This window comes from Gouania willdenowi, chromosome 8 (genome assembly GCF_900634775.1).
Source record: "Gouania willdenowi chromosome 8, fGouWil2.1, whole genome shotgun sequence".
Classification (NCBI taxonomy): domain Eukaryota; kingdom Metazoa; phylum Chordata; class Actinopteri; order Blenniiformes; family Gobiesocidae; genus Gouania; species Gouania willdenowi.
In genome coordinates this window covers 20,799,470-20,826,476 of record NC_041051.1, presented here as the reverse complement: position 1 = coordinate 20,826,476, position 27,007 = coordinate 20,799,470, and the positions used below count along the sequence as shown (strand labels likewise).

Below are 27,007 nucleotides of genomic sequence, written 5' to 3'. Positions count from 1 at the left end.
TTAAACGTTTAATGTTAAATCTAAATCTAAATCTAAATCTAAATCTAAATCTAAATCTAAATGTTAAATCCAAATGTTAAATGTTAAATGTTCAATGTTGAATCTAAATCTAAATGTTAAAATATTAAATGTTGAATCTAAATCTAAATGTTAAATGTCACCGGGTCACACTAAATACTTAGTTAATATGCAAATTCATCCGGAAGTACCAAAATAAAAGTTCATTCCGGTGAATTTGCACATTAGATAAATATTTAGTTCCAACCGTGACATTAGATTTAACATTATAAATTTACAAGAATTTTTTTAATATAAATTTCAAAAGTAATGCTTTAAATCTGGTCAAAAGTAACATAAAAAAATTGTTTGGTGCTATATGTTGCAAGAAGTTGCAGTTTATTTTAGCATGCACAAATTTACAATAGGTGGCCCATATGTACCCCCATTTTTTTTTTCTTCTTTGATTTATTTTTTTAAGTAGGCTACTGTTCATTTTTTATGTCATTCCATATGTTTTAGAAATAACAAACAACATTAATAGAAGAAACCAATTAATAGTATCCATACACAGTGTAATTTTTTGGCCCTTATCTTTGAAAGCACTACTGTTAGAGGTTGAGGGTGGATTTACAGATTGTAATTTATTGCTGGGTGATGTTTGACTGCTGTCAGTGAGCTCAGCTGAGCTCGGCGTCCCTCTGTCGGTCACTGACTGACAGAGCAAACACACACACACACACACACACACTGCTGCTGTCTAGAAAATGGCCGACAGATTCTCCAGATTCAACGAAGCTCGTGATTTCCAGGTAACGTATCTGCAGCGAATGCCCGTGTACGATAACTCCAGCACACCCAGCTACTATAATACATTAAAGCTGTTTGTAATGCGTTAAATATGTGTGTAGGAAGCGTGGCTCTTTGGGTTTACATGTCGCACCGCTAGCTCTGCATGCTAGCCGTGCTAAAGTGCACTGCGTCTCTTTCAATGTGAACTTCCCTCAGCGTTTGTCTGCGTCCCACTTTAGACTTTTGTCTCTAGTCTTCATAAACATCGTCCTTCTGCTCATGACAACTCATTCAAATTGAATATACTGTAGCAAAGTGACTCTGAAGTCTGAGAAGCTGTGCTTTGACCTTGGGTTTACTCCTTATTTATCGACATATGCTAACGCTGGATAGCTGGCTAGCACTTAGCTTAGTTTAGCTTCTATTATGGAGTAGTTAGCCCATAGAAATATCTGTTGTTAGATCTACAATAAGAACAATAACAGCTAGCTGTCAACTATATGTTTCCCAGTTTTCTTCTCATATGTGTCATTTGTGGTGATATATAGTTTCTAAAGTACTGAGTAAATGTTTAAAACCTTGTCATGACACGATATACATTATTTATTATCATCATGCATTAATCAATAAACTCTAAACCTTTAAACAGAATAATTAAGTAATGGAGAGAGACAAATGATGCATTTCTTATATTAGAAGTTTTTTTTTAACATACCTTAAATGGACACTATTCATTTTATAGTGATTGTTATCAAACCTTGTTATAGTAAGTATTACATTATTACAGCACAATAATAGTAACTAATTAATTTTGTACCTGTTAGTAGAACTGTTTTTGTGACAGATGTGGTGAATCGGGTTGTTTGTGCTTTACTGGAGCTCAGTGTTTAAGTTTCCCAACATGTTTGTTTGTTTATTTTTAACTTGCTTATCTGTTATCTAAAGGCCGCACCCTGCTAATCGCAAACACAAAATAACAGACTAGACTGTGTTGAAAACTTGTTTTGCTGTGTTCAGAACTTCATTCATCTGATACTATTTTTTTCTTTCTGGCCTTATCATATGCAATATTAAGTACAGACAGGTTTCATACTTTACAGTGTTTTACATTTCATAGTGCTGCTGTCCTTATTTCATCATTACATTATTTATATCTTACTCTGAGACCAGGGAGGTATATTTTTTTCCTGTTACCCACATGATTAGAATGACAATGAAGTCAAAAATGCTTTTAATTTTTGTTTAAGCAAATAAAACCACTCAGTTAATTGTACTTTTAATGTGGTTTGAAGATAGTTATGAGAGAGCTTTACACAGTTGTGTTTCTCACTCAGTCTGGTCTATGGACTCCATTGAAGGTGTCAGTTTCTATGTTGCATGCATTGCTGACACAAGTTGTTGAAATCAAATGTGTTTTTCCTTTAACCAGGATGTAATCACATGTGGTATGAACACCATTAAGAATCTAAATGCAGTATTAGGCCATCTCATATGCTCAGTGTTAGCCATTGTGAAACTTGTATTACCAGCAATTCTGTGGCTGAATGGACGCCAGCTTTCACTTAAAGGGGATATATTGTGAAAAATCCACTTTTTTAAGTGTTTTTGAACACATATGAAGTAACTTGTGTGTGAAATAAATCCTTCCAGTCCTTTGTGTTTGGTCTGTGTAAGTCTTTCAATAGTGTTTGTAACAAGGTTTGTAACAAGGGATGTCCCGATACAACTTTTTCACTTTTGATACTAAACTGATAATGCAGCCTTGAGTATTGGCCCATACCGATACGATATCAGCACAAATCATACATACTTGTATTACTTATTTTGTAGTGTGGAATTTTAGAAAAGACTTGATCAAGTGATGTTACGCAGAGAACAATAGTCAACAATTCAAGTTCACTTCAGTTATTTTTTACTGTCAGTATATGGTGGGAATAACTGAGACAAGAACCACAAACACTTATCGGAGTGCTTATATCGGAGATATTAGATGCAGTCCGATAAAAAACAATATTCATTTTCTGGCTGATATCAGACAGATATCTGATATCAATATCGGATCGGGACACCCCTATCTGAAACAGAATTTTGGAAAATATGAAGGAAAAAAAAATTGAAGGGCTTACATATTGGGGTGTCATTTGATATTGAAAGAGAAATGTTTACATCCTTTCTTTTCATTTTTGAATCTAAACATTAGATATTATTTTATGCCACCAGTTTTTTAAAAAAACAAATCATCTTATTAAAGGAACATAGGGCAGGATCAATAGAACTCCATAGTGACACAACGTCCATTAGAGTAACTGCAGCCATCAGTTGAACGCTTCATAGCAGTGCAGCTGATGCTGTGACACGGTTATTTTATATATATATATATATATATATATATATATTGCTTGTTTTTACATCACTGTTTGCTGCTAGACCTCCGCGCATGCCTCTGCAGAACCAAACAGTAGTTTGGTCCATCTCGCTGGTCTCTCCAAGCTGTCAAGGATGCTCATTCAGCGCCATTTGACATCACGTCTACAAGACTACGCAGAAAATTCGGACCCCATGTTGCAGTACATAATGCATCACACAGCCTGTTCAAGGCAATAGGGAGATGTGTGTGGGCTCATTCTTTTTGGTTTTTAACACTTCATCACCCATTAGCATTAAAAGTCTTAAAATTGATCATTATTTTTTCATAAATCTTGCTCTGTGCACCTTTAAACTATTTATGAACACCAACAATCAGGGATATTGCTTCCTTACTGCTTTGCTTGTGTGGGTGAGTTTTTAGTGGTTTTGTCAGCGAGTTTTAAAAGCTGTGTGGTCTGAATGAGTCCGTTGAGACGAGAGGAACTCAGGCTATTCACAGTGAAGCTCAGTGTGTGAAATCTGCTGTGAAGGCATTCATATGCTCAGTATTCAGAAGGTTCCTCTCCGACTCCATGGATTGAAGCTTTGCTGCCAAGTAAACCCAGCACAGGAAATGCCTACACGTGGTCTTTTAAATGTGTGCAGTGCAGCATCCTGATGTCTCTTTCTGACCTATCAGTTTACTTTGCAGTGCAGAGAAAAAAAGGACATTCTTGAACACTTGCAGAAAGAGACAGTTCTTGAGCTCTTCTTCCCTCACTGTGGTGCAGCATGGAGCATCCACCTAGCAGATGTTGAACAAATCTTGCAGATTTCTTTAATGAACATTATGGTTGTGCACACAATACTAAGATGCAGTAAGAGTGGGATAGCCATTGCTGTGCTGATGGCTTATTAAATGGTCTAACCAGAAAGTCAGGAGCAGAAAAAAAAGAATGGAAGTGAGTTATTGATCCATTCTAACTCCAGCACTGTCCTGTCTTATCAGCACCCTCTCGCATCTCAATGTAGGTTCTTGTTTCACGGTAAGAACACAGCTCAATATTGTCAATAACAATCCTGATATTGCTGCGGGTCCCACATAATACCGCATTTAAATTTAAAAAGCGCGTCTTCCAATCAGTCTTTTGAATAAAATGTTATTTCTTGTCTATAAAGTGTCTCTGAGTATTTATTTGTTGAAGACCTATACCAAGCACGAGTAACTCTCTAACTCCATTCATCACGACCCTTTGCCAATTCTTTCAAATACGTTTTGGCTTTAAAGTAAGGCAGTAACAAAGATAAAACAAAAACAACTTTAGCTTTACTTCACAAAATTTGGACGCTTGTGCGCCACACAATCCCCCTACGCTGTGGAAAAATTCCTGATGACAACCATTATTCCAAACTTGTCCAACTTGGCAAGTCCACATCCAATGAGTTTGGTTGGCTAACCGAGGCCATGCAGTTCCGATGGATGTTGTACCAGTTTTTACATTTATTTTACATTTTTGATGTCAGTAATTTGCTTTTACTGTATTTATTAGTTTCATATTCTAAACTGAGTCTGACCTCAATTTAATTTGACTTCTGTATCTACATTCTGCTTCTTACCTTGATAAACGCATACCTTCTGAAGTATGCACACACAAAAAATCTGTACTGGTTTTTATCCCCTGCCACAAAGTATGAAGGGGGATATAGGTTTGAGCTCTGTGCGTCCGTCGGTCCGAGTAAAAGGGGACAGTTTTTCTCAGAAAACGTTTAAGATACGACAACCAAATTTCGTGTGTGGCTTCAGGGTATCAATACCTTGATGGAGTTCGAAAATGAGAAGCGCACAATTATTTTTTCCTGAGTTTTTGCCCTTGTTTCATTTTTTGGACTCTGTTTGAGGTATCTTCTAAGGTGACAGCTTTTCATAGAAACCGTTCAAGATAGTAATTATATTCTGATGTGATAATATTTTTGTATCTATACATCTAAGTTCTTAGATTTAGGAAATGTTTGAGAGTTACATTGACAGCCAATCTGGCGGGGGATGTTGATGACTGTGTTTTTGTTTTGTTTTTTATCTGCAAAAGTTTTACATTATTGTAAGCAGTTTTTCAACCACAACTCTGGCATATTTCTATAACAAACTTTGAACTGTGTGTCTGTTAGGGTGGGAATCACTTTGACCAGTATGAAGAGGGCCAGTTGGAGTTGGAGCAGGCCTCCCTGGACAAGCCCATCGAATCGGTAAGGCTACACCCAGCATCCTGCACCATTGGACCAGCTGTGAGAGTGGATATGATTGGTCCAGAGAGAAATAAGAAAGCAAACTTGTTACTTCATTCATACCTGCGTCTAGATGCATCCAGTGTTTTTTTGAACTCTCTCGCCCTATAGAATCACTTGTCTTACGTCCATTAGCACCTTTAGGCACATCTACCTCCCATGTTCTTCCTTTTCCATCCCATTAAATAGTTAAAATGATAATGTACTGTGTGTCTTAGATATTCTTGCCTTATGCAGAGCTTAGAAATGAACACTCGATTCCTGTATTAAGTTTGCAATTAGTCATTATTAGCCACCTTAGCCTGTGCAAGGAAAAGGGTGGAGTGGATGAAGCACTGTCCCATTGATTATCATTTAACACAATTGTAAACAACTCCTTCCACCGAGCCATGGAAACAGCTTCTTAATACAGGCAGGCTGAACAAAGAAATGTAATTATTTATTTTAAGGCTTGAATATTTGGTTTTTATACCTGATGGCTAGAACTCAAGATGTCCAAGGTAAATTAAATATGCAGAAATATGTTAATATCCTTGAGATAGTCAGAAATCACATTATTATGTGATGATAACATGGTATTGACTTGCTTTGATCTGTTTATGAAAAGTAGACACTGCTTATTCCACTCCATTTACCAAACAAGTGAGTTTATATTAGTCGGTGTAAATGGTTACATTTGTTTTTGTGTGTGTGTGTGTGTGTTAAGCTTTAGAATTAATGTGTTAAAGTATAGTGTTTGTGTCTGTAGGACAGTTATCTTATTATACACAACTTGGGGTGTTCGACATTTCTCTTCTGCAGCGAATTGGCCCCTATTAGCTAAGCAGCAATGACCCGGTTTGTATTTGCACGCTCTGCTTTCTTACTTCTATCTTTAGGGTCCATGTAACACTTCTGACTCTCTCTGCCTCTCTCCCTGTCTCCTCCTCTTTTCCACCGCTGTCACACTACTTCTGTTCTCCTTTTTCTCTCTCTCTCTTTCTTACTTCCTCCTACCCTACTACACAGTGATTCGGTGTACAGTACCCTCTGTCATTCTGTGCTGGCATGGTGCTTGTGCAACTGGGACTGCATTTTCTGCTGGACAGGCACATTGATAATAGCGCAGGCAGCTCTCTTTCTTTATTTTCATCCTCTCTATCTTACTTGTTACAAATCTGAAGCATTGTGAGCAGGCCCAACTCTTTTCACCCCGATTGTAGAAATGAATCCATTTGACTAGAAAAAAAAGGGAGTGTGGAAAACACTAGTCAATTCAATTTTGGAAAAACCAAATTTGTAAAATAAAATACTTTGCAGGGTAATTATGTAGAAAATAAAACCATATTGCAAATTGTCTGTAAAAAATGTTCGTGCTTTTTGGATGTTAACCTAAGATAATATTTAGACTATTTTAATAATGCTCTTCCATTTTAAAAGAGGATCCAGACAGACAGATGTAAAGCTTCACCGGCACACATGAAAATGTTGAATGTGTGTGGGCGGTGCAGAGGTGGCCTGCTCACCTAGCATGAGTGGCTCTGTTGCTCCTGCGCTATTATTTGCGGAGGGGGCACTGAGAGCTGTGCTGCAGCATCACAAAGCTCTTCACATGGCCATGGAAAATATACAGCCGCAGCAGAAGTACAAAGAGAACACACAAACTGAACACATGTATGATTAAATAAAAAAAAAAAAAAGAAGTGGTCGAGTTTTTATTCACAGCCAGTCATTTTATTGATACACAGGCCAGGGGTTTGTGTACTTCACTCAAAGAAGTCCCCCTCTGCCTCCTTCATATAAATCTGCAGAATGATAAAATTTGTGGCCATTGTTCACCAATGTGACACCCGTGAGCTGTAGGTGGATGCTTCAGCTGAGCCTCTTGGAGCTCCTCTCCTGCCACCTATTGTGTGTGATCTATAGGCAGCTAGAGGTCTGTGGTACTTTATTGGGATCGTTCATTCTCTCTTCCTGTCTGTTTTCTTGGGTCTCTGCTGTGTTTCTTTAACACTGTTTTTGCACTGCATGTGTTAATCTGGTAGTATTCAATACTATTTACTCTCAACACTTTATTCACTACTAGTTTTTTTCCCCTAAATTCATACCTGTTACACATCTTGCCGCTCCCCAATCCCTGGTACTCCCCGTCCTCCTCCCTTCTTTCCTTACCTGACCTTATACCAGAGCGATATGCAGCGGGCAGCCTCCAATCCTCAAACATCTCAAGCTCAATCGAAGACATATAGCATATAGTTATCATACGTCGCATTTTTTTGCGATGCATAATAAAACATGTTAGTGAGGCATCATTTATTCAACCACAGAGCCTGTTTCTCCCTCAGCCATACAATGTGCCCTTGTATTTTCAGACTTCTAATTCCTACAAAGAACAATCAACAACCAGTATAACATCATTATTCATATTTTTGTGCACGTTTAACAGAAGAAAGTGAAAGAACTAAACCAGTAATGTCAGATACTTTGCTAAATTTTCCAGTCCTTGAAATGGGGCATCAGAATTATACATGGTAAGTATGTGTATACTTTTTTTAAATATATTTTTTTAGGTTAATAATTAATGTATTTCTTTGATTAAATGCCTAATTAAAACTTTCAATCCAGGCACAGTAACACATTCTGTGTGCATTTTTTGTTGTTTTTATTCTCCATGTTTTCATTGTAGACATAAACAGCTGCTTTTTTAGTCACAACTGCAGTGGTTGAGACTGACCTTGATTTTTTTTCAAAGCCCCACACTCACACTGTTAGTGGTAGAGTATTAGCACTGTAGACAATCCCCTAAAGAGTTAGTTCTATTCTTGGTTTAGTAAATGAAAAATAATGTTTCTCCTCATAACCTGAACTCATGCACCCATTATCTGCAGAGGCTGAAACAATAAGACACACTGTCATGCACTGAGGCCTCTAGGCGGGATCCCCTGCATATCACTATCTTTGTATGAACCAGTTGCCACGCACAGTGCCAATGACAGCACATTGTGCCCTCCAAAATAGAGCCCTGCTCATAGATCTCTTATTTGGATAACATTTTCCATTCTTTCTTTCCTTCTTTTGTACTAACAGTCAGTTGGTGGATTTATTGAAATGCCTACCTCTTATGTTTGTATACAGTGTTCTGTTTGTTTTAAATCAGAGAGATTTTTTGTCTTTTTAAAACTAGAGAAGATTGCAGAATTTTGCAGTTGACAGCGTTTGGCCGGTTTCTTACGTTTTATCACGTGTGACTGTTTTTTTGACAGCCCAGTATTTTAAAGCCAGGTTCGTATGGAAATGCCTTCACTCCACTTGCACTGCTGTTGGACTCGCCGTCGTTGCTTTCATTTGTCTGTCTGTCTATTCTTTTGGTGCACTCATCTGTTGTCAGTCACTCAGACATCGCCTCATCTCCGCCCTTTAGCTTTAGCGGTGCTCAGATTGAAGTAACATTCTGTTTGTTCAGTCCAACTGTTGCCTCAACCAGCCTATTTCACTGAGCTGTTAAGGTCCTTAACATTAAAAGGGATCTCTTTTTGGGAAAAGGCAGTGTCTGAAGCCCATGTTTACATTTTATCAGGCTGTCCTTGGCCTGACATTGATGAGGGGGAAACCAAATCGTCCTCCATGGGAACGCTGTGGATGAAGAGCAATGGTTTATCTATGCTCCACTCTACAATGACTTTCATTTTTGTTCTTTAATCTCTCAAATATTCAGTTGGTGCTCATGTATAGCATTGTTGCACTGTTACACTGCAGCATAATGCTGCAGAAGGAGGCTCAATGTCAGTGGCAATTGTGATATTCACTGCAGTAAATTCTGCTGTGTTTCCCTACTTGGTGAAGTCAGGGGATAGGCTAATCTACAACCTTCGCATCCAATATCTCCAGCAATGACAAGGCAGCCACATATTATCCAAAGTAACAAGTGGGACATACTAATGTGGGCTTGTTTGTTGATTTGGACAGACAAAATTCTTCTCTTATCACATCCTGCAATGGAATGGGGCCAACCATCAGTGTAAACATAGCTCATAGATAATAAAATAAAGAGGAAAGTAGTGTACTAAAACTGCTGAGAAATATACGGCAGAGAATTTGGCCCTCACTTAAGTCATAGGTAAATGTTAGCAAAGTAATTTTAGTGCAAATGTTATTGTTCGGTGTTTAAGTGGAGTTTTACAGTGTTTACAACTGACATGCTTTTATCTTTTAGGAAATGTTAAATAGGTTGAGAAAGGCAACAGTTAGCTCTGATATACCAAGTTTTTTTCAAACATAAGGTAAAAAGGCCAAATCTTTCCCAATTGTGACCTTGTGGGCGGAAATGTAGTGTGTGTGCTGTGTGCGTCAGACTACCACTCCCCCTCACATGCACTAACCCATATACGCTCACCTCCACCACCGTAGAAAACTCCCTCTCATTATGGCTCAGCCTGCTCTGTTCAGTCCCTTTTTGACAAGGAGAAGCTAATTCAGCTGCGGTGAGCCATCACCTTCTTCTTCATGCCTGATCCACCTAAGACTAACAAATTTGGAGTTTTGTTAACCCGCGCTCCAGCCCACCCCATCCCCAGTTTGTGTGCCATCCACAGTACGCTACTAACACCGACGACTCTTTTTGTTAAGCTCTTTAACAAAAAGCTGCATGCTGTTTTTTCTGTTTTTGTTCCAACCCTTTTACATTTTGTCTGTGAAAGTTGATGTCAATCTCTTTGTGATTATAAATATCCTTTTGTGTTTGGTTTGTATGTTATTTTTGGTAGTATGCAGCACTCTGGTGAATGTAAAACGAGCCTGGTCTAGTTGATCACAACACAACACTGCTTATTAAGAAATCTCATTGTTTCCTGTTTATTTGTGCTTGAGGATGTACTATAGTGTGTAGTGGTGGGACGTTCTTGCATCTCACATTTGTTTTTTTTGCTGACCCATACTAGTGATGTAACATTCCCCACATCCACGTTCACCCCATGATGTGCTAGGAGTTCCTGATTTATATGTTCCTGTGCTCCTCTCTTGCCTCTGTGGTTGATTGTAGTTTCTAATCAATACATTGATGGTTAAAGTGTTTGACTTGATAATAGCTGTAAAAAAACAGGAAAAATAAGGACCATATCAGTTACATAATCCTATTCTACTAGTACATTGTGTTTATAAAGAGTTCATTACTGAGACCACTCAATAATGAATCTGGAAACTTCCATCTGGCACTTAGCCATCGTCCCTAGGACAAGGATACATGAGTGTCTCATGTGGAAACACTGGGTCCTAACTCTAATGAGAAAACTTGAAAAAAATAAACTTTGCTTAAAGCTGCTATCTGGATTTTCTGAGAAACGTCTCGATGTCCCGCCCTAAACAGCTTCACTTCCTCCCACTGCCTCTGCAATCTACCAGAAGCCACTCCTCTACTTTTCTGCATGCGCATCGCGGAACATAACAGGGTCTCATTGATATAGGTCTATGGGTCAGGTAAGAGCCAAAATCATATTTACCTGTTTGCTGTTGTGACGCGTGGCCTTGTTTCCGTGCACAGTTCCGCATTCCCTTTGATTGACAGTCTCAAAAACAGGAAGTCGAAGCCTATCGGCTGGGCGCACTCGGCAATCGTTTCCATATGTATTGGGGTCTATAGGATGAAAGAGGGACTTTTATACTTTAATGTATATGAATGACCACTGGCAGCAGACCATAGTAAAAGACGAGTTAGGTATTTTTTCGCATTTCATACATAAACATAGATTTCTCAGAAACTCCGGATATCAGCTTTAATGACAACCATTATTCCATCATTATGGCAAAATAAGGAGAAAGGTATTTATTTAAAGAATTTGATGTTTAGCTGTAGAAACGCAAGTTTGACAAAACTGCCACCTAAGAACATCTGTATGTCTACACAAGACCAGCACAAATCGTGCAGTGCAATATGGAGCTAATGAAAATTCTACTTAAGTTCATCTAATCTAGGGCCTCCAATTATCACAATTACCCCAATTCCTCTTCAAAGTTTACCTACCGTATTTCAAGCCCACGCAATTTCACCATTTTACATTTAGTTCTCGATTCATCTTTCCTTTAATTAATTTTACATTTGTATGCTTCAGATGGGCTTTTGGAATCAAGGAGCTAGATTACACTGCAAATGCTTTACAATGTTCGTTTGCAACACTTTTGACTCTCAGCCACTGGTTTTACATTAAAAAATACCACAGAAATGGCTACAATAACATGGTCCCAAAACATTATTTTGAAATCTTTAATTACAGCTAACTAACAAATCACACATGTTTTGCATGAAACCCTGCACAGTGGTTTTATTGGTGACGCCAACACCACCAGTTCAGCTAATACACCATCAGCTAATTTGAACTACTTTCTAGACAGTTTTCCAGTGATAAACAGGTTGCAAATGCGTGTTAATGACCCATGTTGGAGCCCAATTTAAAATTAAGAGGGAGAGAGAGAAAAAACAGGTCATATTGCTTTTCCTATTTGAGAATGTGACTGTTTGCCGCGATTATCGGAAAATTGGAAGCCCTACTAATCTAGTTTGTTTACTTCTGAATATCAATAGTTGCCATTAAATAAAGGATAGATAGTAGGATCTAGAAATAAAGGTTAACACCATCAAGTCTTTATTTGATTTGTGAATGTTACTGACAGTGATTGAGACCTAAGAGCCACCCAGAGGTACCAGAGGAGTCCAAAAACATGCAAAGCAGCTCTTCTTAGTATCTTGTGGGGCTACTTGCACACAATGTGTCTTTCTTCACATGCATACTGCTCATATCCCCTCACATGTGCATATTGTATCCACTCTGGGCCTTGTAATGGTAATCCAAGGCCCTTTAGCTTCCTTTCTGTCACCTTTGTACATATTATTTGGGACAGCTGCATTTGTTCCATGGTGCTCTCCCTTGTCATGGTTAAGGAATCACAGCAAGCTTGGAGTTTCTAGTCTTCGTTTTGCTAATGCTAGATTTCCATACCTGTTCTGTGTCACTTTTCTTTGTGTACTAAGATCTTGCTCTGTAGTGGTTCATATATGTATGCGTGCGATACATATATTGCCCTCTCCTTCCTCCTTCACCTTCTTAACTTCTCAGATAGTGGATGTGACTTGATGTGTTCAATTAATCACCCAAAACATAAAAATACAAATACCCAATTTCCTAATCCAAAAAAAATGTTTGAATTATACTGTCTTCAAATGGGAGGAAGACAGAAATTTAAGGCTAGATCTAGTCTTGTTAATTGGTCATAATGATAATTCTGTTCTTCCCAACACCTACCCCACACGCCCTTCCCCCAGCTGCCCTTACCTGTCCTTGTGCTGGAAGACACTGATTGTTACACGCTGTAGGTGATGATAATAACGATGGTGATGGTGGTGGTGGCTGTGCTGATGATGATAGTGTGATTTGAGTGTTTTATATTAGCATTATTAGTGTTTTTTGTTTTTATTTACTTCACCTGTGCCCACTGAATAAAGCTCCTCATATTATTGGAATATTTTTGGTTTTTTTCTCCTCTGCTCTCTCAACTAGGACAACATCGGGCACCGGCTGCTACAGAAACATGGCTGGAAGTTGGGGCAAGGCCTTGGCAAAACCATGCAGGGTAAGAATACTCCCCGTTTACACCCAATGTTGATGGGAAAACTACTTGAAACAGGATACGTTACCTTCTGTCTTATCTTTCACCTTTACATTTCTAAGTCTCTTTTATTTAAACGGCTGACTTTTTTTTGATATTCTTTCTCTGATTTCTATATTTGTGTTGTAGATGAAGTATACTTGATTATTTCTTCTATAAAAACATTTGTGTAAACCTTTCCTATCATATGTTGCTTTTCTCTTAAAACTTGAAACAAGAATGTGTTTGGTTTTGATTTAAGTTCAGAACTGCAGGATGGAAGACGCCAGGCGACACATTTGCTTGCATCATTGTTGTTGCCAGGAAATGTAGCCATGCTAGTATTGTTGAAAAACGTGTCCATTTTTTTAAATTCTGGGCGGTGTAGACTGTTCTAAGAAAACGTATTTAAAGTTCTTGCACAGATAAGAATATTTCTATGAAGAAGGTCTTGATGTCAATGTGATTTAGTTTTGACGTTCTCCGTTTATGCGTTTGAGTGGCACCTTTTGCATTTTAAGTAGGCTAAATTTATCGTGGCGGTGGTGGAGTAAAGGTTAAGGAAGGGGGTTTGTTATTAGAGGGTCACCGGTTCGAATCCAACCTGGGCCGTCACTGTGGGATGTTGAGCAAGTTGCTTAACCCAAACTGCTCGTATTGTACATTGCTTTGGATAAAAGCTTCTAATAAACAAAATTGTAATCGAAAGCAAGGTTTCAATTTGTGCAATTTTTTTGGGTCTTTACCCCCCTTTCCAAAACAATATCATATTGTCGTCCCACGCTTACAATTTTTGAAGTTGTTTATTTACAGAGCCTTGAAAAGATATTCAACCTTAACCGTTACTCAGTTTTTAGTCTAAAATGTGTAAGAATAAGATGTATTTTTAGGCCGGGCTTCCCGACTCAAAACGCCACTCACTTTGTTGTTCTACTTCATGTTGTTGTGTACACTAGTTAAAATCGCTACTCTATTATTCGTGAACAGATCGGGCTGAAATTTGGTAGGTATAATCTATGGATGTGTACGCATCAATGCTCTGAGCCCGATTTTTGAAAGAAAAAAAAAAAAAAAAGTTGATTTTTCATTTATTTGCGAGTCAAATATTGGTTGGTGGTATGGAATCATTGGTATGTACTTATCTATAAATGGGGCCCATTAATTCAACAATTATGCCTCGCCAAATCCTATTATGCCCCCCCCCCCCCCTTTCGGGCATTTCCATTGAAGTCATTTATTTGTGACTTAAATATTGCGACAGTTGGTTGTGCTGAATCATTGACACATACCAACATATAAATGGGGCCCATTACTCTGCATGTGCCACGGGGTGCGCCAGGGCCCCATTTTTCAAATGACTACTCCTCTAATAATGCTCGTTGAATCGGGCTGTAATTTGACATGGATATTCTATGAGCGGTGTCAAGAGCCTCTAGGAGACCTTTTTTTACTCAGTGGAACTGAGTCATTTGACTGAATTCTCGGGAACAAGGTACATGCTATTCGGCTCGAAGACGCGACGCGGGCCCGGCCATAGTTCATTCAAACTTGTTTGTGGTAATATTAACCTCTTTTTTTAAGCTAAAAAGCTGAACAGCAGAGTGTGTGGGTTGGATTTTTGAATTTGGCTGTTGTTTGCACCCATTAGGTCAATCCTGCTGTGGCTTTTGGCTCAGAGGCAGCAGAGCAGAGGTCTGGACGGTTTCCACTGGGTTTATTCTCATCAACTGACTTTCTCGTTTTTAATTTTTAACTATGTTTACCAAATTTAAAGTATTTTCCCAGCCTCACCTTTTTGTTCAGGCCACTTTGTTTTTACTGTCTGTTAATCATTAATATCATATGCAGCAATTTCTGTCCTGGGGATTTATCCCAAGGTAATCACTTATAATCATTCCATCACTCTTTGTTTTGTGCAGTTGCACCACTTGCTGCAGAGCATTCCATTCCCTATCAATTCTGCACAGACATCTGCTTTCAATATCAGCATTTTATTAGGAAACACTGGTCATTGCACAGAGGAGTCTTCAACAGACACACACAAAGTTAAAGCTTTTCATGTTACAAGTGCATGGTTTGAAGCTTAACTTGTATCACTGAGTTTTAAAAAGTTGTAATTCCAGTAAGATTATAAATATTTCTCCGTGATGAGCAAGGTTCTTATGAGTTTGCTCGTGACTATTTCAAATATGAGCTGTGAACAGAAATGGTAAAGTGTGTTTTGCAAAGGACCTGACTCGGGTTGTTTGCATGTTAACATGCCTTAAACATAGAACTGAATTATTTTCTTGACATAGTTTAGTAGTGCACTACACTGAGTGTAGCTGTGATCCTGCAGAGGCCCTCGGGGGAGGGGGGGGGGGGTGTGCATCTGTGCTGTTACCAGCACCATCTTCTGCCGTGTACATATATGGTGTCTGTTCCCTGTGTCGTTCTGAAGGTATTCTTGGCTTGAACACAGCATGAGTAAAACCAGAGAAGGCCAAAGTTTCTGCTTTTTATCCAGGCTGACAAGTAGTCAGACCTTAGCATTTAGCATTCAGTGCAATGTTGATTCCTATGTAGCACAGCTGAGCAGCTCAATAGCAATCTTTTAGATTAGTGTTAAGAATGCAAGCTTTGTGTGCAGAGGAGAACCAGTTGTCGGAGCTTGACTGTGCTCTTGTCTTTGCTGCTGGCACAGATCGTGGTTACGTAAGCATTCTGCTTTGTGGGCAGATGAGGCTGCAGCAAATTATGTCCAGTTGTTTTGAAGGAATGAATCAGCCTGCATAAAAAAAAATATATATATATACCATGAGATCACTACCCAGCTGCAGCACTGAATCCCTCAATCACATAATCTTTCTCTTCTTTCCTTGTCCTCCGATTGTTAAAATCTGAAGTGAAAGCACTGTGTCCCCTTTAAGTTTTTCGCTGTATTGACTTTGTTCTTATTCTTCTTTTGTCCCTTTTGCCCCTTTTTAGGTAAGGTTTGTTGGACCCCCCTCTGTATGTCAGTGTGTGTGGTTTTTTTTTTGTGTTTTTTTATTTTTCCTTTTTCCACTTCTACAGTTGACCTCGGTGTAACACACCCTTTCAGGGTATCATAGGCTAATGGCCACTGTCGGCTTCCTCTTTTTGCTTTATAATCACTAAACTTTGTATCAACCTGCTTTTACGTGCAAAGTGGTTCGAATAGAAGACAAGAAACCTTTTAAAATCAAGGTAGTTCTAGGAAGCCATGATTCCATTGCATCCCTGTGAATCATCACCTTCAACTATGTTAGATTTTGTTTCCTCTTTAAGTTTCCGTGGCTGCTGTCGGGTAATCTGATTGGCTGTAACCACAGCTCAGACTTTGAATGGCTTGCAGTGTAGATAAAGTTTTTCCCCCTCTGCTTGTTTGCTTGTTTCTTCCTCCAAACATGTGAAACTCGTTTGTGTGTGTGTGTGGTCCATTCGTGAGACTGAGCCGTTTGTATGTGTGTGTGTCTGATACTGACCGGGTTATAGAGGCAACTTACAGGGAAAACCTCTCCACTCTTAGCCTCCCAGAGTGTCTCTGTCCCCATGGCGACAGACTCCCATCCTCCCCATCTATTGGGCCCTCCTACACAGCATGTTTGTCCCAAAACTGCACTCCTGCCTGCCTCAATCTGTCACTCACCTACCTGGGGCTTTAAGCAGTGTTGGAGGTAGCACACTGATCACAACTTGAAAGTAACGTAATGGTGAATACAAACTCACATTTTTGATTGCTGTAGCAAGCATTACTCCACGGCAATGCAGAACCTGCTCTAAGCACTGCTTAAATCCTTGCTGGCTCTTCTCTCAGGTTCTTTTTTATGTAAGTCTTGTGTTCACATGTTGAGTTAAACACATCCCACAATTAGCTTGCTGGCTACATGCTAGCAAGGAAATGAAAGCATCTCAGGGAGATTTGCTGACAAGCGTCTGCAAGGGAGAAAGCTCAAAGGGGGAAATGGTAGTCCTCCCTAGAGGCATTTATCATCTCACATTAGATATTAGTTAATGTAGTAAAATGCCAAAAGAACAAGATTTAGAATATTCCTCTGTTCTATCCAGCTCCTCCAAATGCACTTATCTGATTTTTAAACACAAAACGATGACAAAAACCCCTTTTTCTTCTGCTCACCCAAGGCAAGATATGAAGGAATGTGTTTCAATGATAAAGAGTGCATGGTGGAAGCTGTTTAAAGCTGCCTTGCATCACAGGAACTTCATGACCTGCAGCCAGAAGTCATTGGATTTATCTTACCAGTCCATGTTTGGTAGAGAAGGTTTTCGCTACTTCACAATATTTTACCGACTTAATCCATCAGAAGCTGCGTTTTCACTACTTTTGGAACTATGCTAAATCTAAATAGCACAATAAAAACTGGCTATGGAAACACCTAGATTTCTAAAAAGCACTCAAATATTGCAAAAATGTTTTGATATTGAAACATCGCAAAAGCGCTATGGAAACACTTTTTCCACAATTGCACATCACAGGTCACATGACCACTTCTCTCCGAAAAAACGTGGCGCGGTACATTTCTTAGCAATATACTTAAACAATATTACTGCCAGTTACGAGGCTCCTGCCCTAAACAACCTTCAATGGAAACGCATTCAAAGCGCAATTATTCTTTGTCGAAAATTTAGAAATATCACTTTTATTTTTGCAAAAAACTGTAATGGAAACCCAGCTACAGATCACAGAGGGACGGTTGTTCTCATTTTAATGTATTGTGATGAATACCGGTATATGCACTTGTTCCCTCATTTAAACATTGTAGAATTCCTGGTAAATGTATTTTATAATAGATGACATTTATAGGTACAGTTGTTTTGCATTACACTTTCTTATTGAAACACAAATCTACTTCCTGCTTCTGTAAATGTCATGACTGGCAATTATAAGCACAAGCAGTCAGCATCTCAATGTATCAGTGGCAGATCTTTCAAAATAATCATAAATAATAATAGTCTTGTACAGACAGTGGTGTAAATAGGATGTCTCTTATGTATTCCTTACTTGTTATTTATTTACCATTAGGTGTTAATACAACATAGAAGAAAACTGTGTAAGCAAGTCTATGATTAGAGTATAAACAGATTAAAATGTCACAGTTTAATATGAACGTTAAATTAAAGTGCCTGTTTAGTTCCATGTTTCCATATATTTAGTTGAGAATATCTGATAAACAGACACAACTACAAGATGAGCTCCAGGTCCGAAGTTCCTGTGGTTCCAATGGCGTTTTTGTAAATAGTTTGTTTTATGGTTTCCCGGAGTGATTCAGACTGTAATGCCGAACTAGGGGCCCGTGGACGTGGCAAGCATTTGGGAGAGAGTGGGAAGAGGAAATCCCTGTAAGCACCTAGCCCTGTATGAAGGGAAGAGGGGGTGTGGGGGTGACACACAGTAGCCCCTTTAATAATAAACCCCAAACACAACAACCACACTCCCAAACCCAACCTCTCCTCTCTGTGTGCCTCAATCTTCCTGCTTAACCAATTGGTGTTTCTTTTTTACAGCGGTTTGATCCTGCCCATGTTGTGCTGATGGTAAACTTAGTGGTAAATGTTATTTTATCCCCCAATTGAAATGTTTTTTGTTTGTTTTGATTTTTTTCTCCCCCTTTTTTTTTGTTTATCCTCTCATCAGAGCACCAATGCTACCTAGGCTTTAAATTCTCTCTGTATTAGTTGTTTTTCTGCTGCTTGTATATTACCATGCATATGTATTATTCTTAGAACATTATCATTTTTGTTTGTTTTCAGTTTTTTTTCTAAACCTTGTGATTCACACCCTGTGAAATAGAGCCACATTGTGTTTTTGTATGTTCCCTTACTTTGGAATGGGTAATGTGGAACTTTTGTCACTTTGTTTAAAGATTGGGGAATATTTTGGGATGACAGTAAATTTCTTTTCATTAATCTCTAAATCTGGGTTGTTTTGAGACTCTTGTTGGAAAGACCACTGCAGTGGCTGTCAAATCAATCTCTGCTTTTAGTTTCAGCGTTTTTGGCTAATACCACAGCACACATTTAATCTCAAGGCTGTTGATTTAACTGTGATCTTACAACAATTAGTGCTTTACTTACTGACAGTCACAGCAGTGGGACCAAGAGTCCAGCAAGCTACTTTTAATCACTATTTCTTTTTTATGTTGGTGCAAGATTTTTAAATCACCAAGTCTTTGTGCTGAGATGACTGTTTCTTGGTAAGAATTACTTAGGTTGCAGCTGCAAATTTAATAATATTATTGAATTGTAATGTACGCAAAAGTCTGTAATTTATTTGTTATTTTAGAAGTTATGAGATTGTAAAACATTAGCTTCAATAGTTACAGTTACTAGTGCAACAAGTGCAGTGTAATAAGCTGGCCCACAGGGGTTGAATTTCTGATATCTGTCCTAAAAGAAATGCTTACCAGAATATATGATAATGGACATTCTAAGTTACGTTTAAATGTAAAAAATGAAAACATTATCCACCAACATATCACAAGTCAATCATTAGGAGGGACAAACCTTACAAAGCTAAGATGAGAGAGATACAATTTCTTTATACAACACAAGCTAATGGTTGTTTTTATTGGCTTCATTTTGTATGTTATATATATTTTTTATTTTACTGCAGTGCAAAAGTCCAAATTTTCAATGCACTGAGGATACATTGTTGTTACGCAATTTACTTGAGATGTGTTTTTAAAATGAAATATCTAATAAAAATCCAGACAATTTTTAACCTAAAACATTTCATTGTAAAAACATTTACAAACTGCATTCTAGGCCCATAAGTAAAGTATTCTCCACCATTTCCTATAGTTGGCTGATGAAAACATTACTTCAAAGGAGGAGAAAAAACTGAAAGCAAGCTGAAGTGATGATTAATTTATCTTATTTGGCTGACATCAGCAGCAGCAGACTAAATTCAGTTCTGAGCCTTTTGTTTTGAGATCCCCTGTCTGTCTGTTTGTTTGTCTGTTCATCCGTCTGTCTGTTACCTACCCTACCTTCTTTACTAAAACCAATGTTCACCAGGTAAGTATTCTCATCCCTTGCACTGTCACCATGGCGATAACTGGCCTGTGACGTCACTTTGCTGTAGTTCAGTGCTTGTGTCCTTTATTTTACTCCTCTCTCTCCGTGTCTCTCTCATTCTCTGTCTCTCTCTGCTTTGTTTGGCTGATTATGAGTGGATTAAGCAGTTTTGTGTAAATCTCCAAAGTAGTTTTGATTTTATATATACTTTATATCTTTAATGTTTCATTCTGTTTTTTGGTTTTCTTCCAATCGAGCTCTTTTCACAGCTTACGTAGCATAGCCTCAGTAGATACTTGTGATGGAGTATGTGATAGGTGGAAATGTAGATGGAGAGCCTGTGGATAGTTCAACAAGGGTGGTGAAACAGGCCTGGGATAATACATGGGGTTGTTGTTTCAAGGCGGATGTCGCAGTGTTGCTCTGTTGCTGCAGCTGCACAACTCCCCTCACAAAAATGCACATACACACAGTTACACACAGCTCCCCAGGCCATAGTGTCCTTGATAAACTTGGCATTCTGGTTTAACCAGACTGCAGCAATGAACAGCAGGAGGAGGGAAGACAAAGTCCCTAACCACAAACAGCCTTCATGTTTTTCTTGGTAGACTTGCCCTGAACACATCACACATAATGTGACCTATTCTAAATATAAACTATCCACTAGGTCAAAGATAAGTGGAGGGCCTGTGTCATCGGTAGCCTGTGGCTCCTGTAAGCTGTGAGAATTGCTTGCGTTTGGTTCACTGTAGCTTTCTGGTCTCTTTGCACTTTAAGGCAAAATTCTCTAACCCCGGCACCCTATACTGTAAAGCAGGCTGTCTCGAAACTTGCTCCTCCGTCACAGACTTAAAAACTCACCTGATCCTCTATGTTTCGTTTCCCAGGACGCACTGACCCTGTGCCCATCATCCTTAAGTATGACGTCATGGGGATGGGAAGGATGGAGATGGAGGTAAAATATGATTCTGTAGTCAACTGTGTACTTGTGCTCATTTTATCAAGTCGGTAACTCCAAGGGAACAAAGCCAAAGATTATTAGGAACTGTGGATGAGATCAGTTGATGTAATGAAGCAGGAACATTTCCTAGGTCCAAGATAAGTTTGGAGTCTGCTCCATATTCCCTCACCTCACTCAAAAGTCAAATTAACACACACCAAACAAATTAATGAAAGTTTTCCCATTGTATAGTATTTGTGTCTGTTATTTAAATACATTTCCCTTTTATTGAAGCAGTATGCTTACATACATTTTGAGGTGTTAATTATAAATGGTATCAAAGATGAAATTCAAGCCACTGTAGCTGATTTGGCTTTGTACAGTATGTTAACTGCTGTGCTTGTCGTCTTAGATGGACTATGCTGAAGATGCCACAGAGAAGAGGAGAGTGCTCGAAGTGGAGAAGGAGGACACAGAGGAACTGCGGCAAAAATATAAGGTGAGGTTTTTGGTTGGTTTTTCTCCTCTGAAACAGAATGCTTTAATCAAGCAGTGAAACACAACAATCTCAAGCTCACTGTGGTCTTTTATTCATTTTTTTATTTCCCAAAAACAGGACCAGGTGGAAAAGGAAAAAGCCATAGCCAAAGCTCTGGAGGACCTGAGAGCCAATTTCTACTGTGAGCTTTGTGACAAACAGTACACCAAACACCAGGAGTTTGACAACCACATTAATTCCTATGACCACGCTCACAAACAGGTACACACAGTCACCATGCAAACAGGCGTGATTTAGAATTATGAGCGGAGTGAGTTAACTTGTCTGTCACTGACTCTTTCACCCTATTTGTTTCTTGTGATGCAGCGACTGAAAGAGCTGAAGCAAAGAGAGTTTGCTCGAAATGTCTCTTCTCGTTCTCGGAAAGGAGGCAAGAAGCAAGATAAAACGCTCCGCAGGTTGCATGTGTTGGCTGAACAGAGGAAACAACAGGACTGGTAGGAATTTGACTAAGTGCGCCCCCTGCTGGATTATTTTATAGGAAACAATATTCTGTTTGTCTTTGCGCGTTAAAAAAAACAATTTTCTAATCATTCTGAATAAGGGGGATTTCTTTGTTCTGATGGATGATTGTATTTTGTATTTCAGTACTCCTGGAAGTGGGCCCATGTTCAAACCCACCACTGTGGCTGTGGATGGAGAGAAAATGGAAGATGGAGACAGCATGATGGTTGAAAGTCCTGCTAGAACAGAGCCTGTTCTGGAGGGATTTATACTAGAGAAAACTGGTCAGTTGTCTCCAAAGCAGGCACCAGCCATAAGCTTCTCTTTGGGAAAGAACACGGCATCATCTCCAACTACCAGCGGCTCCTCCAAAGTCAGCGTGTCCTTTTCCTTCGCTAAGAAAGCACCAGTGAAGCTAGAGACGGCAGCTGCTGTGTTTGCTGATCATGGTGAGGAGGTCATAGAGGGCGAAGAGAGTCAAGAGGGAGAGAAAGCAGGAGGTCAGGAAGATACGTCTGGCTGTGTGACAGACAGTCCTAAGGGACTAGCAGTAGGTGGGGAGGGAGAAGGAATTGTAGTATCAGAAACAGAGGAGGTGCCTCCGCCTGATGACGGAGGCTCTCTAGCCTCCACTCTGTGTAAATTAAAATCAATGATGACTATGAAGAACGAAGGAGGACATGCCGGACAGGAGCCCCAGTACTACCACTACGTACCCCCTGCTCACTGCAGGGTAAAACCTCACTTCCAGTTTCTGCTGTTCATGAAGGCCTCTGAGCAGTCCCAGAATAAAGATGAGGAAGATGAGGAAGAGGTGCCAGAAGAAAAAAAAGCTGATGAAGGTTCAGAGGAAGTAGAGCCAAAGCTAAGCGAGCCCGAGTGCATAGCTGAAAAAGAACAAGTTGCTCCGCCCACTGATCAGGAATCACCCCCTCCACCTGTAAAGGTCAGATCAGAGGAGGAACCACCGACATGTGCACCAGACACAGCTTCACCTGCACCAGTTTCTGCTTCTCCAAAAGCAGAAAACACACAAGATAACGTAGATTCAAACCCAGGTCCAAAAGTTCCCACTGGCCCCTTCTTCCCAGTCCTTAGCAAAGATGAGAGCACCACTCTTCAGTGGCCCTCTGAACTCCTCGAATTTACAAAGGCTCAGCCCTCCCTATCCTACAGCTGCAATCCCCTCTACTTTGATTTCAAGTTGTCACGGAAAAAAGGAGTACGTGGTGCAAAAGCTGCAAAGTCTCCTAAACCAGGTGAAGAGGTCGATGACAAGGGACAAGAAAAAGCTGCTGCAGTTGAAGTAGACGCTGATACAAAACCTGGAACTAGTACTGACCAAGACAAACAAGCAGCAACGGCCGATGCTGCTCAGCCAGAGAAGGAGGAGCAGAACCCTAAACCTGGCAGCAGTGGTGTCAAGAAGAAGAAGAAAAAGAAGAAGCACAAGAAGTCTGCAAAGCACTCAAAACGCAAAGGAAAAGATAAGGGAGCAACAGAAGATGGAGAAGGAGAGACGGAGGCGCCGCAAGAAAAGGCCAAGAAGAAAAAAAAACACAAAAGGAAGAAGAACAAAAACAAGGCTTTGAATGAAGAGGAGACGGCATCAGCACCGATGCCGAAAGCAAAAGCCAAACCAAAGCCAGAACACAAAGCTGCAGTTCCAGTTCCTCCAACGGTCGGAGCGAGCAGCGTTTCATCAAACACTGGAGCAGAGCTAGGAAAGAGAAAACGCTCTGCTAAGGAAGTGCCTTCCAAGTCTAGAGCAGATAACGGTGGACATGGAAAAAGTGGCGACAAAGACAATGTGTCTGAGGAGTGCAGCCGCACCAAAAGACTGAAGACTGATGACAAACCTCAGAGTGCTTCCTGCTCCGCTGCAGCAGAGAAGAGTCCTGGTTCTGGTCGGCCTCCCAGCAGTGAGAGCGAAGAAGAAGGGGGCGCCAACACTCAGCGATCGCGTCATCACAGATCAAGTCCACGAGAACAGCATCGCCATCACAGCGAAGAATCCAGGAGGTCTGGTAGTCGTTCGTCCAGGCACGGGGAGCGACGGGACAGCAGCCGGCGGCGCCACAGGGGCCAAGGCTCCCGCAGCCGCTCCTACTCCAGCAGTTCTGAGCGCAGCAGCAGCGCCTACAGCCATGGCAGTCGCAGCTACTCTGACAGCTACAGCGACTACAGCACAGAAGGCCGCCGGCGAAGGCGCTCCAAACGCTCGTCAGACTCAGAGTACGAGCGCAGGGGCAGCCGAGGGCGCCGGCACTCCACGCGACACCAGTACTCCTCTTCCTCCTCAGAAGACTCGCGCTCGCGTTCACGCAGCTACAGCCGCAGAAAGAGGCACCGTCAACACCGCAGCAGCTCCAGGAGCTCCAGCAGCTGGAGCCGCAGTACGAGCGCTAGGTCGTGGAGGCGGAGCTACAGCAGGAGCCACAGTTCCGCGAGCCGCTCTTCCAGTTCCAACAAAGGTTCTCCTCCCAGACGGGGCCCCCGGAGCCGAGCGGACAGCGATGCACACCGCAGGGACTTCAACCGCTCACGCATTTACCGCTCCCAGTCCCCACGATCCTCCTCATCACGAGGCCTTAACCGCAACATCCACTCATCTAGTTCTCTGACCGTGAGGACGGGCGTGTCCAGAGATGCAGGAGAGCAGAAGAACAGCCTCACTGCTCGCCAGCTGCTGGAGAAAATTCAGTCTAAAAAGAACTCTAATGACTCAGCAAAATCTGGGACTAAAATTAAGGACCCCCCACAGGGCTATTTTGGTCCCAAACTACCACCAACTATAGGAAGTAAAGCCATGCTGCCGCTGTTTGGCAAACTGCAGGCAGTGAAGAAACCACTGATTCCTCTCACCAGACCTGATGAAGGACTAAAGTCAGGGAAGGGCTCTGAAGCAGAAGTCATCCTTGTGGAGCCAATCAGGGAGTTTCCTCCCCCTCCTCCACCGCCACCAGTCCCACCAGTGCAGAAGGCTGAGGAGGCACCACAGAGTCTGGCAGAGGAGACACATGAAGCCACCACAGGGGAGCAGGTGCTCCAAGAAGCTCAGCCGCTGTATGAGCAGGAGTCAGTCATGATGATGCCCCAGTACCAGGGAGAGTCGGGTCCAGATCCCTCCCAGACCCCCATGATGGAATCCCTCATGCCTGAAATACAACAGCAGCCAATGCACGCCTACCCAGGATATCCACCACCAAACCTGGAAGAGGACGGCCTAGAGGCAGAGGAGGATGGGTTGGCCCCCCTAGAGAGCCAGCCCATCACCTTCACCCCAGAGGAGATGGAGAAGTACAGTAAGCTGCAGCAGGCGGCCCAGCAACACATTCAGCAGCAGCTTTTAGCCAAGCAGGTCAAAGCGTTCCCCTCCGCTGCCGCTGCAGCTGCAGCCGCCGCTGCAGCAGCCGCTAACCTGGCCCCGGCCCCGCCCCCACCCACTCTGCAGCAGATCCACATCCAGCAGCCGACCGTGTCCATGGCGTCCGGCGCCTCCATCACTACGGTGCAACACGCCATCCTGCAGCACCATGCAGCCACAGCTGCAGCCATGGGCATGCACCCAGCTCACCCACACCACCCACACCCTGCTCACGCTCAGCTGGCACAGGTACACCACATACCCCAGCACCACCTCACCCCCATCTCCCTGTCCCCCCTGGGCCACTCACTGGGCCACTCCCTGGGACACACTCTGGGCCACGCCGGGCTCATTCCTGCCCACCATACAGCCTTTCTCTCTGGTCAGCCTATACACATCATCCCCGCCTCTGCACTGCACCACACCCCGTTAGCGCTCCACCACGTCCCCCACGCAGCGCTCTACCCCACGCTCTTCGCACAGCGCCCCTCGCAGGCTGCCGCAGCCGCAGCCCTGCAACTTCACCCATTTTTACACCCAATCTTCTCAGGACAGGACCTCCAGCACCCACCGAACCACGGCTCCTAGGGAACGATGGCTCTCAGACACTGTAAGAAAGACCTTTTACAACAATAGTTTTGGGTCCAGTCGTGGTAACACCAGTGACTCAAAGAGTTGGTCAGTAAATATTTGGCTAACTGACTTACCAATCAGCCTGCAGTAAACTTAGACATTCAAAAACCATTTCTGGTACTCATTTTCTCCCCCTGATGTTTTTCCCAAGCTTTTTAAATTGTAATTTGACTTACAGTTGTGGACTTGTGTTCCAGTTGGGGGACAAATGACAGCGAAAAAGCACTGGAGTTTTATCACATTAAGAATTTAGTTATAGGTTTTGCTCATTTTGGCAGCCAAAGAGACTCATGATGGTGAAGGTTATAAAGCAGGAATCTCACTTTAGTTTGAAGAGATGAAGAGTTGTTTCATCATCACTATGTTTACTTATAATTGTGTTGTTTTTTCTTGACTTTTGAGCTAAAACTCATTTTGTAAAGCAGTAACTTGTGCATATGTCAATGCTTAATGTAGAAAAAAAAAAAAAAAAAAAAAAGGTTTAAAATTAACTGATTATCAACGTCACCTGAGTAGCCTCTTTGCTGAAAGGAGGTTAATCCCACATCAGAATGAATTGCACTGAAAACCTGTACCTGATGATGGTGCGTTGGCGTAATGTAACAAGATTGTAGTATACTGCAATATTTGTATTTTTTCTGTTTTTAACTTATTTTCCAAATGGCTCTCGAGAAAATGTGCCACACTTGGCTTTTGTGTATTTTTGTATATAAAACTGCTGTAGATTAACCAATAAACTTCTGAGAGCGACGAGATGCTTGTATTAACGAGACAAAAACAATACATTAGATGGGAAATAAATTCACACCGTGTATTGAATCTGCTTCTAAATCCCTCTTTGGCTGTGTTGGCTGGGAACAAAATGTACTTTGTCTTTTTCAACAAATTCTTAAGAATATACTAGAAAACTTATAAGACATATAACGTTATTCAACTCAGTTATAGTGGAAAATATTTTTTTTTGTTCTTTGGCACTAATGAATATATCATTTTT

The 27,007-nt window shown here is 40.9% G+C and overlaps 1 protein-coding gene across 12 annotated transcripts; it reads left to right on the top strand.

Moving 5' to 3' along the window:
- The first annotated feature begins 662 nt into the window (after positions 1–662).
- gpatch8 (G patch domain containing 8) lies at positions 663–26,766 on the top strand. 12 transcript variants are annotated; one of them, XM_028455438.1, is made up of 11 exons: positions 746–809; positions 5,302–5,379; positions 6,220–6,255; positions 8,661–8,679; positions 12,945–13,017; positions 18,559–18,600; positions 20,958–21,025; positions 21,423–21,509; positions 21,627–21,770; positions 21,876–22,006; positions 22,158–26,766. In XM_028455438.1, exons 7-11 carry the CDS (start codon positions 20,999–21,001, stop codon positions 25,966–25,968), a joined length of 4,200 nt encoding a protein of 1,399 aa, XP_028311239.1. In that variant the 5' UTR covers positions 746–809; positions 5,302–5,379; positions 6,220–6,255; positions 8,661–8,679; positions 12,945–13,017; positions 18,559–18,600; positions 20,958–20,998; the 3' UTR covers positions 25,969–26,766. The 12 variants fall into 12 exon arrangements, with proteins under 12 accessions (XP_028311229.1, XP_028311239.1, XP_028311240.1 ...); XM_028455439.1 differs by having other exon boundaries at positions 16,000–18,600; XM_028455435.1 differs by lacking the exon at positions 18,559–18,600.
- Positions 26,767–27,007: the final 241 nt, after the last annotated feature.

Coding starts and splice junctions, on each gene's coding strand:
- gpatch8 (XM_028455428.1), top strand. CDS start 765: ATGGCCGACAGATTCTCCAGATTCAACGAAGCTCGTGATTTCCAG. Junction 21,771..21,875: donor ATGACCACGCTCACAAACAG/GTACACACAGTC, acceptor CTTGTGATGCAG/CGACTGAAAGAGCTGAAGCA. Junction 22,007..22,157: donor CAGAGGAAACAACAGGACTG/GTAGGAATTTGA, acceptor TTTGTATTTCAG/TACTCCTGGAAGTGGGCCCA.